General features: G+C 43.7%; 1 protein-coding gene across 1 annotated transcript in view; it reads right to left on the bottom strand.

The window, feature by feature from the left end:
• CDC40 (cell division cycle 40) overlaps nucleotides 1-22,317 on the bottom strand; it is a 386,639-nt gene that overhangs the window by 255,382 nt on the left and 108,940 nt on the right. Inside the window, exons 3-4 of the mRNA XM_085611551.1 lie at nucleotides 5,541-5,670; nucleotides 4,972-5,055 (exon numbers count right to left, since the gene is read on the bottom strand). Coding sequence (XP_085467677.1) covers nucleotides 4,972-5,055; nucleotides 5,541-5,670 — 214 coding nt within the window. The remainder of the gene's footprint in view (nucleotides 1-4,971; nucleotides 5,056-5,540; nucleotides 5,671-22,317) is intronic.

Genomic DNA, 22,317 nt, shown 5'->3' with positions numbered 1-22,317 from the left:
ACGGCGGAAAAAAGAATCTGAAGATGGAGACCAAAGGTGGGAGCTTCCGGAGGAAGCATGTCGACGTCACAAAGGACACCAAATGGTAGTATGTCGACGCCCACCTGGCCCACGAAAAAAAAAAAAAGAGAGAAAAAAGGCTACAATTCCAGACCCAACCACAAGATGGCGGAATAATGCACAGCATAGTGAATCCAGAAAGATTCACGCTGCAAAACTAAGTAACCTCCGCAAAGTCATCCCGGCGACCACAACAACGGATGCGGAGTCGACCGACGTGCAGGGGTACCGCTGACGGAAAACTTTCCGGATCCAGTCTGACGCCTGGTGGGAATTCTAAGGTAAGGAATCTATAACTAACGGTTTCTTTCAGATACACATTTTCCTTACATTTCTGTGCAGAAAGTTTCAGAATCTATGGAGTTAAACACATTTACAAATATCCTGCATTACCCCACTTGTCCCAATAAAAACGCTGCCCCACTCGTGTGGCTGGGCCAAATGCCCGTGACCGGAATGGTTCAAACCAAGGTCAATGGGAGTCCTTGCAGGACTTTTTTATTTTAGCCAAAAGTGGGAAGCGTTGGCCTGGAGGATTTTACCCCATTGGGTAGAGCATGCTCAGGAGTCATTCCACTAGCGAGTGCCAGTCATAAATGTGGCACATTCAGGCATAAAGTTGAGAACACTTTCTGGACCTACCAAGATCATCAGAGACGCGCTGTCTGTGACCTGGAGCTCGTCAGGACTATACCAGCTCCCTCTTGTACTCAGGACAAAGACAAACTTCAAGGGTCAGTTGGATGACCTTGTGTATGGCCACAGGGAGACAACAAGCTGCAAGAGGACTATTCTTAGAAGTACCCAGCTAACCAGAGGCATTTAGATCTGTACTGGACCTCACTGTCAGCCTCTGCCTGACACATTATGAGTCTCCAAGTGACTCCCCTGAGATCCTGGGGAGATTTGGAAGTGCACTCCTGCTGTGGATTGAGACTAAGTTAAAAATTAAACCCTTTGACCAGGACAAACCTGTGCTCCATTGCGGTCAGCAGCAAATTGTGCCTAGTTGCCGGTCTACCACGACCATTGACTATCATTGGCACTTCGTGCCTTTTAGCACTATATCTGCTTAAAACTTTATAAATTCCTGTCCCTGGTTCCTCTTTTGGATTATTGCCATTTTATTTACTAAATTTTATTCTGTTTCTAATTCTATTTGGGAGTTTTTATTGTTTTGCATTTTGATTTTATTAGTTTTGAAACTGCAGAAATTCTTTACATAGTCTCCCAAGTTAAGTCGGTCTGCTCTATGCCATATCTACCAGGGGGTGAGCTCAGGTTATTTTAATGACTTGGAGGGTCACCCTAAATAATGTTGTGATTATTCCTTCCTTACCCACCCCAAATAATAATCCTACTTCTTACAGTAGTCCTAAACATTATTGTCAATACTTGGCAGCACTTCTAGAACAGTATTAGAAGAATCAAACACTACCTTTAAGTGTAAAGGGACATGACTATGTCTCACAATTCAGGCGTTTTCCTAACTGTCTAAAAAAAAAAAGTTTCACCTGAAGACTGTTCTCAAATATCCAAGGAGGATGCTATAAAACACAAAAGTAGGAACTCGACATCAGCATCATTAAATCTCTTGAATATCCTGAAAACCCAGTTAAATACCAGAAAGAGGTAGACACATCTCTAATAACAAAGATTGTTGAACTCTGTGAACTCTGTGAAAAACAATGTTGGAATTAAAATAGGGAAGAGGTTTGTAGTCTCTTATAACCCAGATGCTTCTGCTGTCAGGAGATGCAGCCCAAGAGAAGCAGTTTGATCTATAGTGCTCAATATAAATATTTCCACTTACTGGAAGGTCCTAGAGGTGACCATAACACACCTTCTCAAACATTTATTCTTTGCTACTCTTTCCCACTTTCCTATCAACAATTTCCTGTCATTCTCTAGAGATGTGTCCTGACACAATCACACTAAACACATGGATGAGAAGAATGCTTGAAAATAGTCTAAAGCACTGGCAATTGATCTGCTCATCCACTGCTTCACTCTAGACAGAGACCCACTTTATGCTAATCAGGATGGACAGTCTATCCCGCAATACAGATAAAGCCTCGTCCAAAAGAGGGACACCAGCAACAACAGACCTTGTTTCAGCCTTATTAGACCTCATCAGTGAAGTATGGCTTGAATCTGTGGCACAAACGGGACCCACATCTAGGTACTGCTTGGGCACTTAGGCAGTTCTTCTAAACACACAAAAGGTGATGAGGAATGCTTGCAAATTGTCTAACCTCTGGCAATTGAGATGGGAACATTCCAGCCCACTGTGGATAGTAATGACAAAAGCATTCACAATTGCCTCCTCCACTCTTTTCAGAAGTCATGGAAATTGTCAACCAATACTATAATTGCAGTGATAGCAGGTGGGTGAAGGGGCAATGGAAAATGACGTCGGTATATAATACGGGACAAGCTATGTCATGAATAATAAATACAAAGTCTCTCTTCAGTCTTAAATCTGTGCAATGACAGAGGAAGGTAATTAATAGCAACCCCCCTAGAAACAGTCTCATAAACTGGTAAGTTATGGGAACAAAATACTGAATTGCTCAATAGAGCTTGGAACCATTTGGGGATCTAGAATAAACCTTGCTAAAAGGACTTTCTCAAAAGCAGAGATAGACGGTGCCCAAAGCTGGCCACTATGGAGACTGGCCAGCCTCAATATTCTGAGCTCTTGGATTAGGCTAAGTGCCTCTTAGTCCAATCATCCTCAGATTTCTTGTACTCTTGCTCACCTATCACCATTACAGATTCTGAGGGTCAGGGCTGATTTGTAGCAGGTTACATGTGTGGAGCACCTTTGCACTGTAGTCAGCCTATGGGAACACCACACATCCAGTATGGTGCCTAGATCACACTTGTAGACCACAGTACTGTGCTCCTTTAAGACCATTTAACAGCTATTAGTGTAGGTGGACAACAAAAGTTGGTGGCTGTTACTTACACACACACACACACACACACACACACACACACACACACACACACACACACACACACACACGAGGGCTACACTAAAGGCTATTAAATGGATTTAAAAGGACACAGTACTGTAGTCTACAAGGTCAATCTAGGTGTGTATGTAGATGTATATATATTCCAAAAGAGTAACGCACGCCACCATCCGATGTGCGTAATCAGGCCACACCACTGTGCTTCGTTCAAAAGTAGGTTTTATTCGGACAGAACCAAGTACCATTACGCGTTTCGGCTCCCATGAGCCTTACTCATATGCCAGCAACCCTGCAGTCGCCACCTGATCTGTTTTTAAATCCGGTATTCATTGACAGTGACAAGGGACCACAGTCCTATTTCCTAAAGGCAGCCTCAGAGTGTAACTGCAGTTCAAAATATAGTTGTGTTATTTATATATTCTTTCCCAGAGCAGTGGCTTTCATTCTCTCGACTTGATGCCAGGAAAATCCATCTATTATCTATTTTGCATCTTATGTATTCTGCACACGGTTTGATTCTTAATTTTTCATTCGAGTATTTTACGAACCACAGTTCTCACAGTGCCTTTGTTTAGCAAAATAAGTGTCCATGTCCCAACAGTCACACAGTTCCAATACCTCTACATCTTTGGCTTCCAGCATATCACTGTAGTCTCTTTAATGCCTTTAAAGGAAAGTTCCATGTATGGCAGTGACTGTAGGGTTGCTGGCATATGATTAAGGCTTAGCGGAGCCAAAACGCTTAATGCTACTCTGTTCTGTCCAAATAAAACCTACTTTTGACCGGAGCACAGTGATGTGGCCCGATTACACACATCGGATGGTGGCGTGCGTTTCTCTTTTGGAATGTGTGGAGTTTTGACAGAACTCAACAGGCCCCGATCCAAGAGGCTGAGAGGCACCCTTACTGTCGCGCTTTCGTTTGGAGATAGCGCATATTATATATATATATATATATATATATATATATATATATATATATATATATATATATATATATATATATACACATACATACATACATACACATATACATATATACATATATACATACATACATGTACATATACTATCGGAAACTACAAACAGCCTTGCCCTCTTCAAAATCTTCAGCAGATGACTGCATAGCTGTAGATTTTCTATTATGGGGTAAACTTCAAGTAATCCATTCCACTTCTCCAATTCTAAAATGGTTTATTGCTGGAGCTACAAATAATGCCCTCCCATGTGGGGTGAGGATAGATTCCTCATTGACATAAATTCCTGATGATGAATTACTCTCAGTCTATTTAATCAAATTGAGGGCATCACTTCTGTCTAGATTTCTATGTGTATTCAGAAAGTTGTGGGTCATGCTCTTAAGGGTGAGCCCTTCCTCAGCTAAGGAGCTGGAACTGGGTTCCCTCAAAACCATTCGAGTCACCGCTCAGTCTTTTTTAGGTCACTCAAGGTTCAGCAAACCCTTGTGGTTCTGGATGATACCAAAAGGTGTAACTCTTAATCTCGTCACAAAATATTAATCAGCAATTTTCAAGATGCAGTTTTCGGCCCTTTGGAAACTGATTTGGGATATATATTGTAACCAGACCGGAGTCTGGACTATTTAAAAAAAGCCAAAAATGCACCCCACGAAAATTTGACAGAATCAATAATGCCAGGTCGGTAATTCATCTAAAACAGATTTAATCAGAATTACAAATAACCAGAGGAGCAATAAAAGAATGTCTGATAAGCAACTTCAAGGGCAATACTGTTTTACCCATTGTTTAATGTAATCAATCAACTAACTATTTGTAGTGCGCTGCTTATCACCCAGGAGGGTATCCAGGCACTGTAAGCATGTATTCATAAATATTGCAATTACATTTATGCAATAGTCTTAAATGTAACCATATTATGTAGAATGTACCAGAAGGCTCATGCCATTTACCTTGATTCTTTTCCGCATCTTCAACAGAACCAATATATTTATTATCAGTTTGCTGAATGTCTATTGAGGGATCCAATGCATAACCTAAAAAACACGAGAGAATCAGCACAGAAAGTACAGAAAATGTCATACTACCTTTATCTTACACAACATTCCAGTCTAAGACTAGATCCACACGGCAACCAAGGATTCTTTATACACTGATTAAAAATTCAGCAAGCAAAATCAAAAATAAATATTTCACACACTACAGACGTGCAAAACAACAATGCGTGAAGTCATAAGTGTGCAACAGTCTATTTTCTAACACAAAATGTCTTTCCATTCAGTAATGATTTCTAGATTTAGGCCTATAGGCTACAATAAGGCCAAATGATTATTTAAAAGAGGAGCGATCAGCGTCCCTTTGAGGCTTGTTTTTATCCTTTAACTAAAAAATAATAAAACAAAAAAGGAAATTCTCTTTTGTATTGGAAATTGGAAAGCATAAATACTTATTCATTTGAACCTCTACAGAAAAACAAAGTCATAAAGTGCAGCTAAAGAGCAAAATACAGAGTAATTTTTACCATAGGTTGAAAAAGTTCTTCTTTGCTGTTCAAACATGAAGTCATTGATATGAGTCGGTTCCGCAAATCCAGAGAGCATATTTCTAGGGGCAGACATCTGCTGAGTTGTGAAGGGATTAACTGGTCCAAACTGATGAGAGAGAACAATTAAGCAAAAGAGGCAATTAAATGATTTGCACAACAGGGTACATATACTAAGAACTTGAAATGCTTCCATATTACCAGATCATAATAAATACTTTAGCTGTAAGTAAGTAAAATGATCAGGATGTATGTAGACTAGCTGATTTCATTAGCTAAGGTGCCTGGTAAAATACACAAGTGAGAAGGCATTGCCCGGCCAGCCTTCTAGCAGAGTGCTATATAAAGTAGATCTAAGTTATGAAGCACACCCGTTATGTAGTTTAGCAAACACCAAAAAAAACAAAAAAACAGAGAATGTAATGGTACGTTGTGCAATAATGAACTACACACATTGGCTGCAATTTAAGAAAAACCTCCAACATATCAAACCGAGAAGGATTCCCATGCGCAGCAGATAAATCAATTTGTTGCAACATGTCAGAGCTGCCTAGTTCTATATCTGGTGCAAGTACAGCACAGGTTACTTGCATTCTGGGGAAATTGAGAATTACAAGTACCAGAATGCATGGAAAAAGCTGGGACTGGGAATACTGCTCAAATATCCCATTAGTCAACAAGGGAACACTGGAGGGCAAAGGAATAAAGAAGGTAAGAAAGAAAGTTGGGTACAGCAGGATAAAGGATGTTTCCCTCGGCACAACGCTCAAGGTTAGGTGGTCACCTACCAGGTTGGTGTTCTACTACAAGATCTAGTTTTAATATCATTCTAATAAAATATCAACTCCAGATTATCACTACCACTAAACTGTCAAGATTTACTAATCTTAACAGCACAACTACGTACCTTGAAAATATATATTACTTACAGGCAAGCAGATGTGGAGCTACGAATAGTACATCTATACTTACCAATATACATTGACCTTGATGGTACCTTGAGTGGTGCTCTATTTCCCCGCAGGGCGGTATTGAAATACTGACTATGTTGTGGTAGAGAAAGGGGTTCTATACAGAAGAAAAACCTTTGCAAAAAAAAAAAAAAAAAGCTCAGAGAAAACAATTTTGTACTCCTCTTCCAGAGCCCAAGTCTACTGTGCTAGTGTGACTGGTTAACAAGTACCTAGAAGCTGAAATGTTCTAAATTAAATGAACACATACCAGAGGACCCCAAAGAAATAACAGGACCACAAAACTCCTAGAAATATGGAGATATTAAAATAGACAAAGAGATACCTTCCCGTTTCCAGTCATAAGGCAGTAGATAGAACAAGCAAAGGGCAATGCCAATAGACCTGGCTTATAACAAAGTGCCTGAATGTTTCTATCCATGCGGTAATAATTAATCCATTCTAGTTTCATTAATGACTTAGGCTGTCCATTTATTTACTTTTGAGAACAGTAACTGCTGGGAGGTCGCTCCCATCCCCCCTCCAATTTCCACATGGACCACTGAATTTATACCTGTTACCCCAGTGAACAGAACCTCATCGCTCTGTGCCCGGACTCCTTGGTGCTTGCAGGCAGGCTCCCTCCACTCAGACTGTGCCTCCAGCCTCATGTACCCTTACTGAGTACACGTGCGACATTTGAACACTGACGCTAGCTTTTATTCCTCCCATTTAGCCATTTTTCATTTTTTTGTATCCTTAACTAGAGGGTTGATTGGACCGAGTCTGAACCGTTGTTAGTTTAACTAATTTATTGTATGCTTATTTCTGAGTATACACTTGAGGGTGCCGAGCCTTGTTTTTATTTCCTTTTCTTCATGATTTTAATTATTTTCAGTTGGCAGTTTTTGTTCTCCACTTCTATTCTGCACAGCCTGCCTAATTTGGGGCCGGCAGGGCCAGTGGTGTCACTCCTCCTGGGACAGAGTGCTGGCAGCCATAAAATGGCATTTTAAATTCCTTTATATGGAAATAATCCATATGAAAAAATTCAGATTTTTTAAAGGACAAAATACTGCAATAAATACAGCAGGAATACAGCACTGTGCAGTGCAGATCCCACCGACTGCAGTCATCTCCAACTGGGCTGGAGAGGCAACGACAACGAGAAGCCAGGAGTGGTCAAAACAGTACAAATTGCGATCACAGCTGGGAGTGAGGCATGGAGTGAGGCATGGAGCTCGCCACCGCTACTCTGCCACCTGCTTACTGCAATATGCGCCGCCCACCAGCACACTCCATATACTACAATATAATTTGGACACAGCCATCATCTTAGCAATAAGAAATACACAGAGCATCATTCGGTGTTGCACCTGCCTCGATGCTGCTTGACACTTAACATGACATGCTACTGATATTAAGCGTGTGATTTCACAGCTCGATGCACTGAAGGCAATAAAAAGAAGCACAACTGGGTTTTTTTCTGCGAGAGTAGGCTTGCACCTTCATTCGATCCACACTCCATCCTCCTACCACCTTAAATTAAGAATGGGAGAAGGGTGTAGAGGGCTACAGTAACAGCTCCCTCAAACACGATGCATTTCACTCCAGGAGGCGTGAATTCAAAGCGGCACCAGAGAGCATACAGTTTCAAAATTTAAATTTGCACTTCCATCTTCCTAGCTCTCTCCTGCAGCAAAGCAGGTTCTGGTTTACTGGCTCTGTATGTGAGTCATAATATTTTGCAACAGGAACACAAACTTTGCTTTCTTGTGATAATTTTTTTTGCTATGTTAAAGCCACCCAATATGGCAAACCAGACTAATATCCTTAGGGGGGGAGGGAGGTAGAGGGTGGCTCAATATACTTCATAAACAAAATACACTTTTTGTTGTTTAAAATGTAAAACCCTTTCCCAACATCTTTGTCAGCAGGGTACAACATGCACAGCTGCTTCCTTCTATATTTGACACGGTTTCTTAACATTTACATCATGGAAAACATTTTAAGGTTGCAGTTTGATAGCAAAAGAAAAGTCATGAGAATCTGCTACCATTGTCTCTCGTGGCCTAGTAGATGTCCTTCTAATAGTGAATGACCATGTATAGGATAGGGGCAGTGTCATGGCTTATAACCAACAAAGATTTGTTCCGTGTTGAACAGCTTCAAATTCACACTTCCCCTGAATTACAGAAATTGACATGCAGATTTATGGGATATAAAAACAGTTTTCTGAAATCGTTCCCATTCAAATTTATTTAACTATTGGATATAAGATCCTGCAGAATTGTACGGGATGATGGGAAAGAGCAAACTGGACTCATTGCTCCTTACTTAAAACCTAAAGTTAGGAAATTGCCTTGTGTTCTTAGGTCAGGACTTGAGGGTTCAAACTAATGCATATGAGACAACGGTGCTTCAATCAAGATGACAATCCTTTTCAGTGTAGATATTTGTGCAAAAAACTACAAACTTGGGATCATCTAAAAAAAAAATAGCTAGCTAATCAATTGTGGAGTAAGATTTACCTGAAAATAATGGAAATTTGAATTCTGAGGTATGATGAGTTTGCACCCTTATGAATCATTTCATATTGAAACAAATCCTCTTAAAGGACATAAGGACTACACAATGGAGTAAAGTCACATCAGAAGCATGACAAAATCCGTACGAATCAACCAGTGTAACAATGCTAATTACATTTCAGGATGGGGTAATTTGACAGAGTTTGAAGGGTTTTGGGAGTCATACTCTGATAATCATCTGAACTCCAATATTTTGAACACCCCGTTTTTTACCTAATCAATTCAGATCCGACTTTCCAGTAGGTCTTGTGGTTAGAGACTACAATCCTCATAAAAACACATAATTTAGCAGAGTAACAAAGAATAAAATAAGGAAGATTTGATAACAGAGTTCTAGATCTAAATAGGGCAAAAATAGATTTATTATAGAATTATTACCAAATGCAATACAGAGAAAAATGCATGAATCACCATGAAGGCCCAGATACATAAAACTTAGCAAAGTTCCTAATTAGACAAGTCTAGACAAAAATCAAAGAATCAAACTCAGAGTACAGGCAGCATCCCAATAAGAACATCTAAAACAAATGGACAGAGTCCCAGGAGGAAATTAGAAAATCACCCCAGTAAAGCCCAAGAGTCCAAAATCCAGGGATTTTTTATAAAAAGTTAATGCAAACTACCAATAGATCCTGCAAATTCAGCATGGTATGATCATGGTTAGGTTAGCATTGGCTAATCAGAAACAGCTACGTAATACTTTAAAACTTTAGAATTAATCCATTTCTTAAAAATAGAAATCTTCCATCTGCTTCCTCAGCAACTGCACTCCAGAGATGTATAACACAAAATGAAACATTGCTTAAACAATAGCTTATAGAATCAAGCCCTCAAGCAAGCCTACATCTGAGCTTTCAGGGGAAGTCCTTCAAAATTATACTTGGGTAAACGATAGAAGCTTCATTCACAATACACGCTTTCTAACAATTGTCCCCCTTTGACGTCATTCAGTTGGGGCTTTGTGGAAACAAGAGGAGATGGCTTGCAGCGAGTCACTTACTGGAAGGGGGAATGAGCAGGCCCAAGATGAGCAGAACACCAGAAATTGTATCTATTAAAATAAATGGTGTCTCACAAGAAAATGTGACATAACTACTTCAAAAAAATAATTGCGCTTCTAATTTGTTTCAAGTGCAACATCATATCATTGGTTATGACTCTATGCATCATTACCTGTTGAAACACTCGATCCCTCTAATCGTCTAGCTCAAAATCTATTGATCTTTCCCATTTCTTTCTATTTTATTATCCTCATTACTTCTACTCTTACTATTTTATCTTCTAATCATACTCTCTAATAATTTTAAGAAAAGAAACTACACAAATCAGTATTAATATTTTTGGTGTTTATGGTGTGATGCTTGGTTCTCTCCCACGAGACATCGCCAATTGTGTCTTTCGGTCTCCTCGCTAGCAGAGGCACCCCTTCCATCCCGTTACTGCTGCCGTCTTTGCTGGTTTTCTTTGCTGTGCTTTTGTCACTGCATTCTCTAGAATTATGTAGGTTCCGGTGTTCCCACATCACTGGGCTCAGATTAGCTGGTCTAGCTTTTAATAGTCCTGTGCCTCCTCGCTCACCGACGTGCTTCCTCCCCTCCTGTCATTGCCATCCTTCCAGGTTTTCTTTGCACTGCTTTCATCACTGCATTCTGGTGTTCCCACTTCAATGCGCTCAGATTACCTAGTCTAATTTTTAATAAATTCGCTGTGACCCTTGACACTATGAGCAGCAAGTCTGTACTCTAGGGGCCTTACGGGCATCTTTGCGGATTGAGGCTTTGAGGGATCTAAAAAGATTTTAATGGAACTGACAAAATCAGTAGGATTCAAGAAACCCTCGGAGGCCATACAAGCATACCATTAGGTATTGTATACTAATGCTTTATTAATTGCATTTTCACTTATTTTCTATAGACATTAAAATAAGTACACGTTATCTATACAGGAGGGATCTTGTTCTTGTCCTGACGAAGATGCCTTGCTGCATCGAAACATGTTGACATACTAGGAGTATCCGCACATTACGCAGGACATCTCCGCACCACCTTTTTAACAGTACCAGCCTCCCTTGACCGATTAAAGTTTTTACGTCTAAAGAGGCCAGGTCCTTTTTAATACACTTACCTACATCCACTTCAGACCCTCCCTTTTGCATCACACATAGCACTACATTATCAGTGCTCCCGCGTAGTCGCAGGTCGTAGCACGCCCCGTCCCGCAGCGGGGCGGGAAGACCCCTATGATGAAGCATGACACCAAGGGCAATTCTGGTGTGTGAGGGGTATTTAAACAAACACAGTGTGTGTCCAACCACAGTGGGATACACACCCTCCACCACCCTAGATATCTGAACCCAGGTTCTTTCTCCCCCCCCCTCCTTCCCCTAGAAGTGGATCCTTATGTTTTGTAACTGATTCTGTGTGGAGGACGTATCCACCTTCTATGCCCGTGGAGGGCTTTACCTATTCACTCCCAGATCTTGTTATTTATAGCTCTGGCCTGGTTTGCCTCGTTTCTATCAGAGAGCTATTTCCAGGTCCACGCCCCCCCATATCTGTCTAGTATTTACCCTCTAAGCTGCGGTGTTCCCCCAAGGCTGTGCCTTGAGACCCACGTTGTTCAATGTGTACGTCCGCCCTTTGGCTCTCCTGGCCAAAGAACGTAACATCAAAATGGTATCTTATGCGGATAATACCCAGTTGGTGTTCACCTTTTCCAACAAGCTAGCCATAGACCAACTGAAAATACGTGCGGATGTTCTGGCCATTTCAGACTGGATGACAAACAACTACCTACAATTGAACTCTGCCAAAACGGAGTTGCTCCTGGTAGGCCGTGACACCCACAACTTGGAATACCTGTGGTTGCCCGCAACACTGGGCTCTCCCCTGCAACCGAAAAACGCTGTCAAAGCTTTAGGGGATCTGACTAATACTGCCTTCTCTTTTGAGCCCCATGCAAAAAAAGTGGCTGCCACTTGTTTTGGCCTCCTGCGCAGCCTCAAACCCATTTTGGGCTTTTTCGATGCTCCTACCTGTCAATTGATAATGCAATCAGTTGTCCAATCTCGCCTAGACTACTGCAATGGTCTCCTGCTCGGCGTCAATAAAACAGTTACTGCAAGACTCCAACGAGTACAGAATGCAGCGGCACGTACTCTTTTTGCCTTACCTAGGCAGTACCATGCCTCCAATCTTCTCCACCATCTTCATTGGTTGCCCATTAAACAAAGAGTTCAGTTTAAAAACCTATGCACCACTCACAAGATTCTGCACAGCCAGGGTCCGGAAATCCTGCAGGAACTCTGCACCGCCTATGTTCCAATGCAAGCACTACGCTCCGCTGATCTTCATCTGCTATGCTTCCCACGAGTCCGCCGATGTAGAGCAGGTCTCGTTCCTTCAAAGCTCTGGCCCCTGCACTATGGAACTCTATCCCACGGGCTGCCCACAGCACTCACGACCACTGGGCACTCAGGAAGCCGATTAAAACCTGGCTTTTCACATCCATCTAGCGTCATTTCTTCCGGCTACCCGTTCTGCTAGAGATGGGATGCCCTGTTGCTGGGGCAGCCATGCGCAGTATAAAATTACCTTAACATAACATAACATAACAAAAGTTCTTTGTGGTCATTTAGGAGTAGTTCAGAGCTCCTGTAACAAATCTAAAGCAAGGTTTAGCCCAGTTAAAAAACACACTCACAATTTTGACCACAATTTTTATCAAAGCATACAAGTAACTACAGTAGTTGGTTAGATTTGTATTAAGTAAGACAAACATATAACAGTCTCAAGTACTTTGAATAATTCAAATGTAATACATTCAATTGGCCCCTCCCTGGACTAGGCATTTAGTCTCATTCCTCACGTTGGGAGAGGCTCCTGACAACATGCCAACGTGGATGGGAATGTGATGCGCTAAAAATGACAAAGGTGAGTAATGCTTGCCTACTCTAGCCTAGTAGCCATTCCAGAATTTCCAGCTAAACATGTAACATGAGATTATTTGTTGCCATAATTATCCTTGAAAGGCATATTACACATTGTTAACGCAACGCATATTTATTTACTTGTTCACCTAATTCTTCAGCACAATTGTGGAGGGTTAAGACTTATTCAAAGAATGCGTAATGAGGATTCAACAGCAGAATATGTTTTAAGGACTATGTACTCAGCTTTTTATGAATGTCCATAACATTAGCAGCCCTTAGCAATGCTTTAAATTAAAGCGTTAAAAAGCAAAAGCTGAAGAAACATGGTTTTTCAGTCAAACAATATCCAGCTGGCCAAGTCAAAAGATGCTTCAGTGGCAGAATCAAACACTACTAAATGAGTATTTGCAAAAGTGTAATTAATTAGTCTACTAAAAAGTGGTAAAATATAGGCCTGGTCAACAAGCAAGGAACAGGTTGAACGCTGGTAAAGCAAAGCTCTACCCACAATTAATAACGTGTAAACATCAGGGGGAATATCACATTGCAATTGAAAAGGCCACCTAAGTTCACTCTGCCACTCAAATTAGCCAGGTCTCTGGGCAAACTTGAAAACATTAGAAATTATTTAAAGAAATAAAAGATAGAAACATTAAAGGAGTCCCTAATCATCTCAGACATGAATGGTGAGACCTGGCTGACTTTCTTTGAAATCAAAATTATTATGATATGAACCAATATTTCCAAAAGAATGGAGTCATCCTAAAATCTGACCGAACTGCCACGTTGATTCTTCCTTCTCTACTTTTGCAACACAGAGTTAGAACAAGTACTTAAAATGGGAGATGAGCTGAATCCTTATCTGCGGACCAATATTAGCTCTCTGCAATAAAAGAGAACATCCTTAACCTGAGTTTAACGATGGTAGAAACCTGCAGCCGACCAAAATCACCAAGAAAATTAACAGCCCAAAGTACATCTCCCATTCATCAGTATAACCATCAAATGGAAATTAGCTAACCAATTTCAAGACTTTGTGGAAGAGAACATCATCTCACACAACAGACAGTTCAATTTCAAACAATGAAGAGTGACAGAAACCCCGTTAGCTGACACTGGAGAAGAAAAGGCCAACTCCCCAGATGAGGTTCAAGCTGAAACAATTTTACAAAGCCTGCAAGTTGAATTCAGCACAATGTGCCTGGACTGTGGAAAACTGCTCTATTATACTCATCACATGGAGCTGAACGGAGCACTCGTATTATTGAAACAACTTCTGTGACATTGTCTATGTTGGACCTGCAAGAAAGATATTTTGAGACCACAGAGATGGCAGAATTAAGCATCTAGGCTCTCTTAAACCTTAATAATCTATTTTTGCCAATGTGCAACATTCCGTCCATCTGGAGTAAAGCTATCCTGGCTGAAGAGGGGTAAAACCCCGAAACCGGTCCTAGGATGCTTGATTCCGGTCCAGGGAAGACATGCTTGGCAGTTCGGGCTGGACTGTTTACATGAGGCACAGGGTCAAGACTGATTTGCATATAGCCATGTCTGAACTGGGGTGGCGTGGTGAGCAAAATAACGGTGGATTAAATCCAGATCTGTGACTGGGCGTGAATGTTTTGCCAATGTGCAACATTCCGTCCATCATCTCGTGTGTTTTAATAATCTAATTTCAGCATACAATCACTCAAAGAATTACATGGCCTTCAAGTGGAAGAGAGGTAAATTAAACTTAGTCTCCATCACCTTCAAAGCACTGGGGGACAAAGGTCTGAAATATCACCAGGCCATATTTCCTTCCTATACCTGAACCACAATTTGAGAACCAACAAGGCACACTTTTTAAAACAGATTTTATTAGCATTTTCAATAAGAAGTAAATCAGTCGTCAGGATTTGTCATTATGGTGCTCACTATGCAGCAATATATTATTACTAATGAAGTCCCATTAATGGCAGGGGGCGTGGTCGAGCACTAAGATGGTGGACGTGCTTTATTGGCGCTTCGAGTCCCATCCCCCAACGCCCTCCGGAGCCGCCGGATCCCGAGGCAGATCTGCGCAGATAAGGAGGACCTTGGCAGCGAAGCAACAGGAGGCAGTGGTAGCAGTTGGTGGCCCCCTCGTGACGGAGGACGCCATTCTGGGAAATCTGCAACATCCTGGTTTGGAACGAGACAAGTGAGCCTACGGTGACGCTGCTGGGCTGTGGTGACGGTGGGGGAGGTCTAGGGGTCGATCTGGCCAAGGCCCCCCCCCCTTGTTTGCAGCTACGCGGTGGCGATCGGCTGCCGCGGAGTGTTTGGTGGCCGGGGGATAACCACTGGACATTCGCAGGCAGTGCAGATGCCGTTTCGGGACTGAGCTGACCCACGCTTCATCTACGATTTATAAGGAGGTCCTGACCATTGGGTTCACATGTGATTGGGACGGGGAGTGGTCCGAGGGCCGGTCGGGCCTAGACTCTCCCCGCCTGATCATTCTCATGACGGGCCGAGGCGTAGTAGCGGTATTGAGAGTGGAGCTCGATTGGTCCTGCTGGGCACTGCTATGTACATACGAACAAAGGGGGTGGTGCTGCCTGGCCCTGCTCTGTGGGCTCAATGAGTGGGCGCTATCTCTCCTTGTGTTGACTGACGCCGTGGCAGTAACTAGTGGTGTGGTCGTAGTGACGGCAGATACAGGGGCCTATAGGTTTCAAAAGACTATGGGGACTGTGGCCAAGCTCCTTGGGTAGTTTCCTCCGAAGAAGCGAACGCTCTGACTGCACAGCGTAGGAGACTGGAGGGGGCCCTAGAATTGATAAGGAACCCATTGGTGCGGACTATCACTCCTGTGTAGAGCTGGTCTTGGTTCCCCAAACCCTGTTCCAGCAATAGGGAACCAATCCAAAGCAATAGTGTGCCGGCTTAATCAAGAGGTGTGTGGTGGGGGGTCCGCAGTCTGCTGGCACGAGCGTATAAGTAACCCCATAGGCGCCTACACAGCAACCAGCCCGGAAGTGATAGCATGTATTGTAAACGGCTGGAAGGAGTTGGGAGAAAAGCGCATTGCTGGAGTGTTTCTCACGCAGCAGTGGCCACTGATAAGAGTTGCGCACACTCCGCCCTCTATGCCTAGCACACAGCAGTTAGCCATGGGCAGTCTCCGCTCGAATGCCCACCAAGATGCTCCGTCCCGTAGGCCTCCCCCAGGAACTCGCCCTCGCCCTTTTTTGTTTCGTCTATTGAAGTTTCGGGACAGGGATGTGATATTGCGGGAAGTAGGTAAACACCCTGGTCATAAGGTGCAAAATTTCACTGTTTCCTTCTTCCCAGACTACACTGCACAATTACAGAAGAGGCGTGCTACCTTCGGAGCAGTCAAGAAACAACTCAGAGAACTAGATCTGGAACGGCAACACCCGATATTTAGATTCCCCTTCTGAGGCCTGGGACTGGCTGGAAGAGAGCGGGCTGACGTCTGCGCCTAGGCCCCCGGAGGACCTCCAGCTGTTAAAGAGACCCAGTCATTGCCGGCTTTGAAAGAGAGGCAAAGACATGCAGGCACTCGTGACCGCCCCTGACCAGGAGCAGATTAGATCGAAGCGCCAGAAGGCATTACAAGTGGCGGTGGCCCTCCAGCCAACAAGATCACTGTTGCCGTCAAGGCCCACATTGTCCCCATCGAGGTCTCAGGAAGGCGCTGACACCACACCAGAATGGTCGACTGATGCTAGTTCGCCTCATCTACAGGACATCACCCCACAAACATCGGATGACATTATCTGAGAGTGAGGCATATATCACCCCGTGTATCCAGAATGCACAAAATAAAGGTGGCTCTACCGCCCTCACTGTGTACGGCTAATGTGGTCTCTTTGTTGAAGCCGGGTAAGGATCCAACTTCCTCTGGATCGTATAGACCGATAGTGATATTAAATACGGACTCCACTTATCCCCACCCTAGTGCACCCCGACCAGAATGGGTTTGTCCATAACCGTAATACTGCTCTGAAGATCCGTCGCTACTTTAGGGTCGCCGGATACGCTCCTCTAAATTGGCCCCGATCAGGTTGCCTGGTGCTGGACCTTGAAAAGACTTTCGATTCTCTTGAATGAAATTTTCTTTTCACCACCCTAGCCCGATATGGCATAGGAACTCATTTCCTCAGTATGGTTTAGCTGCTATACAAACACCCGACCGTCAGAGTTCGGACGGGTCCTTTTGTCTTGGATCCTATAGAGGGTAAGACGTGGGACAAGGCAGGGATGACATTGTCCCCTCTCCTCTTCGCGTTGGCGGTTGAACCATTAGTGGCGTACATCCACTCGCACATAGACATGGGAGTCACCTTGGGAGATGGCACGCACGTTATCTCACTATACACTGACGACTTGCTGTATGTGCGAGATCTTCATGCCATCCCACCCTCTTTGGACCAGGCCCTAACACGTATTGCCAAAGCATCGGAACTGAATGTCAACGCCGCAAAATCTATTCTCTCCCTTTTCTTGCAGGCGACCTTGGACCCAGGATACTCCCTTGGGGAAGTCCCGGTGATATGGTGCACAGATCTTTTCAGATACCTAGGAGTGTGCATATACAGTATCAAAGAGAATCTGTTTGAGGGTAAAATAACTAGAGCCACTATTGCCATCCAGTCGCAAATGTGCTTCTGGAAGACCCTTCCATTGGCGATCTCTGGTAGGATTGCCCTCATAAAAATGGTGGTCCTCCCTCATCTCCTCTAATGTTTCACTACCTTACTATTGTCAGCTCCCCTTCCTTTTTTCACAAATGGGAAAAGACAATCAGGGACTTTATATGGGGAACGTCAAGGCACAGAGTGTCTATGGGAAAATTATATCTGCCAAAACAACAGAGGGGCTTGACGGTGCCCAACTTTGAACACTATTATCTAGCCTCCCAGCTACAGTGGATAGCCCGTTGGCCGTCTTCCTGACACCTAGCAGATACGGTTTCATTGCAACCACCAGTGCAGCATCATACCTTGCTGCATATCTTTCATCTATGTACGAAACCCAGACCCCTGGGAGCGTTATTACTCACCATAGCTTACAAATGCTTCCAGAGATGCCTCTTCCTCACCAGGACTACCAAGCCGTACGCCCTCGCCAGCCTGTTATTAGGATCACCAGGAGGAGACACATGCACCACAGCAGCCAAAATGTTCCACTGGGACACAGAAGGCATTCAGGACACGGGGCCCTTTATCGAGATGGCTCCCTCACCCCAAACCCAAAACTTATGTCCAAGGAGAATATGTACCCTGGGCAATTTTTATTGCACCGTGCGCTGATAGCCTCTCTGACATCCAAATGGGGCAATCTCACACATGAACCACCCACACACCATACGAATCAGTACCTTCATGTGATGGGAAATGGGGGGCACCTGACTCGTTGGTTTGTGTCATCACTCCGCCAGCACACAGCGATCGACCTTACCCCCTAAAACATCTTTGGGAGGAGGCTCTGGGGTGTATATTCATAGACAAGGAGTGGGCTGCCGCTCGGGGCGGCCCAACACATATCCTGCGCAATCCGCGTTTTAAGCAGATTCAATTTTTCATACTACATCGGACATACCTCGTCCTACTTGCTAAGATCTGAAGCAGCCTGCCCTAGATGCTGCCTATTGGATGCAGACATACTTTATATGCTGTGGCATGAATACTGGGCTAATGTAGCGACTACGCTGGCCACCTGTACAGCCCGCGACATTCTCTTTCGCTGGGGGGTTAACATACTCCATCTTTTTAGTAGGAATAAGAAAAACAGGGCAGCCTCCTGATTCCTCGACCTGGGACTGATCGCGGCAAACGCTTGATTACGAAGTGATGGAAATCCCCGATAGCAACTCACACAATAGCTTGGCGCCATTCCCCACTCAACTGGGCTAGGGCAGAGGGGGTGGCATTGCGCCGAGAGGATCTGCTGGGGAGCTGTAAGTTCCCTCTGGTGAGTCACTGGAAAAATAGTGTCGGACTTGCCGAGCCTGGATACTACCGCGGAGGAGCCTCAGGAGGGGGGGATCATGACCAGTTACCCAGCATTTAGTCTCAGAGTACACAAATGGAAGATTAGGGAGAACATGCCCCGCTCACATAGCTTAAGATTCTACATCAAGGAGCTATCAACAATAGGTTCTAGCAGGACTCTCCCTTTCCAACACACTCGGCAACAGGTCTCAGGCGACTACCCAATCACTCATTTGATTACTTTGTCCTCATTTTGTTGTACCCTATGCCCACAGTTTAATTACGTAATGCACCATGTAAGCATATTACAATGTCTCATTATCACCATTAAGGTTATTGGAATGCTACTCCTTCAGTACCTATTTGAAACGTTGCATTGCCCAAATAACTTGCTATTACAATGGTTTGTACTCTGAACCGCATTGCCTATATGTTGTCATAGAATATGGTGTAATTACACTGTTTGTGGTGTATGAATATAAGAAAATGCCAATAAAAAGATTTCAACAAAAAAATGAAGTCACATTAATGGCATGTAAAAGTATTCGCAGCAGGCAACTGAAATGTGTGTGTCAACCTGTGACCGATGTCGCTCCCCTCTCATCACTTCTTCATATTAACTTTGTAACAGGCATCCCCCTCCCACATCCCCTTCCCCCTGATCTCCGTTGTGCCTTGGAGTGTGCCAATCTCTGTAGGAAATGGAAGACCCACATCTCTATAGAATGGTTCCCATGTGGGTCCTGGTGCCATTGTAGGCCCCCACGCAGTTCCAGTACCCAATGTCACAAGTGCACTAGCCCTTTAAGGAAGACCAGTCCACCTTTATGACTACAAATTGCTATGGGGTGCCCGACATCACTCCAGACGAGGGGGGTACAGGGTTCTGCAATGCACCTACCAAATGTCTCTCAAGCTCGGGCCAGGTGGAGGGAGCTGCGACCACATTTAGCCTCTCCAAGCACCACAACACTCTCATAGCCCGTACTTCTCAGCAATTCCTTCATCGAACCCGCCACCCAGGGACCTAAGGGGGCCTTTCCAGATTCTGGCGATTTCTCTTTTTGAAAGAACAAAAGCAAGGTCTTGGAACCTTCTTGTAGCTTTAATTTTGGCAATGTGCGGGAAGCAACTCAATAGACAGTGACCAGGACATCACTCTCAGTCATCTCAGCTAGGACACCAGTAATTCCCTCCCAATAATCCCCTAGCTCCAGACACTCCCACAACATGTTGATGAACCAAGTCCCCACCTCCCCACACCTCGCGCACTTCACTCCCTTCACTGGGAAGAGTCTATTAATTCTTCCATGGGTGAGATATGCTCTGTGCGGCACATACAAATGAGTGAGCTTTAAACAGGCATTTCTGGACACCTTGGTTGTGTGCTTCATTATAGACTCCTAGTTTCCGTCTAGAAAGGGAATCCCTAGGTTCACCTCCCAGCGGGTCCTAGGGGTTCCCAGAGGGAGCATCATATCCCCCCTGTATCGTTCATTAGAGACAAGTGACTGATTTAAAGGTCCCCGATAAAGTAATCAAGGATTGGCAGCTGTTAGTATGGAGTGGCTCTGCCATATCTATCCCCCAGGGTCTACGGATGGCCACCGTTACTGCACCATGGAAGAGGAAATGGGCCTAAGGTAGATCATGCTGCAAGTGGAGTTCCTCAAACGGGAGGAGCATCTTATCTTCAAAGAGGGTCTAAAGCGGCGACACACCCATCCGACAAGGCACATCTGATCACTTAGTTCAAATTCAGTCACAAGAAGCATGGAGCGAGATTGATACAAGTGTGGGAAATGCAACTATGGAACTCATAGGCCATCCTTGTGAACCTTAAGACTGGCAGCTTCAAAGGCAACACTGGCAAAGTCAATCGGTATCACCTTTCAAATGCTGGAGCAAAGCTATGTTGTAGTGTTCTACTTCTCTTCTCGAAAGCAGCCTCCTGTTTCCAGGTGATGATCCTGAGCATTGCTTAGGAATGTTGCTCGACTTGTCAGTTGACAGTTGCGAGGCTAGGATTCTGGATGGAGTCTCTGTTGATGATAACTCTATAAAGCCTACTTCAAAACTACCCTGAACTACCGACTACTTCTTGACCTCAAGACTCTGATATTACATATTTTTTATTTACTTATTGAGTTTTATATAGCGCTGGCTATACCCTGAGGTATCAGAGCGCTTTACATGAGGAAGAAACATGGTTTCAGAACATGGTTACAAAGTTACATCAGTTACTGGAGCTTAGTTACAGGAATTGCACGAGTACAAAAGCATAGCATAAACATGAGGAAAAAATAGGCAAGGGGAGAGAGGGGAGAGAGGGAAGGAATAGGGGAGGTAGAGGAGAATAATGGAAGGAAGAGTAGGGGGAGGGTATAGGAGGCACAACTGGGAGACTAGGAAAAAACAGTGTCTGACGTCCGGCTGGGTAGGTGACTGACGAGGGGTGAACCACGGCCAAACTCCTCTATAGCTGCGTGGGATAGCTCCACCGGTCATCGGCCAAAGGTTGCTTGGGTACCGCGGTACATACAGAAAGGTTATAGGTTCCGCCTCGGGGGGCATAGTCCAAAATGTTCCATCGAACACCCAGGCCTCCGCTGTGTGAGACTCTCTTGTCGCTTTGGACTCTGAGGGGTCTCTGAGACTCCAGGGCATAAATACTGGATCACTCCCCAACAAGGGGAGGAGGAGTGCTTTGGAAAGGGGCCCACTCATGGTGGCCATTATTAGAAAACTGGTGTGTCATAAGTCCCCAGAGGCAGTGATTTCGACCTAATTTCGCTTCAATAGATCGGACTAGCTGGTTCGGCCATTTTGATTCTTAGTGAAGACCTCTTTTGTTTCTGATCTAGGGATGTTGGTAGAAAGTCCTTTATTTGTTTCTGCTTCAGGGGTAAAGACATCTTTCTATTTCGCTTCAATAGATCGGACTACATATGGCCTTACCAATGCTTGTTTGGTCTGGCATTTTCATTGGCCAAAACAGCCAAACATGGCCACCCACATGCAAGCAAGAGCAATCATCCTACAATGTTTCTGCAAATTTTTTAATATTATGTGAAGGCCCAGCAACTACTCCCTTTTGTATATTTACACTAGATACCAACTGAATATTTAAATTCTTAATCTGCATTTCTAAAATGGCATCTATCATCTTTACTAAGAATAAAAGTATTTAAAAAATGTATTGAAAGATGACGGCATTGAGACGCATGCTCTGGCAGCCATCTTGGAATTATTTTTTATACTTAAAAAAAAAAAAAAAAACATTTCAAGATGCCTGTCCGC

The sequence above is a fragment of the Triturus cristatus genome, chromosome 6, assembly GCF_964204655.1.
Source record: "Triturus cristatus chromosome 6, aTriCri1.1, whole genome shotgun sequence".
In the NCBI taxonomy this organism is placed as follows: Eukaryota; Metazoa; Chordata; class Amphibia; order Caudata; family Salamandridae; genus Triturus; species Triturus cristatus.
Note: the sequence above shows the minus strand (reverse complement) of the source record. Positions and strands in the feature narration are given on the sequence as shown.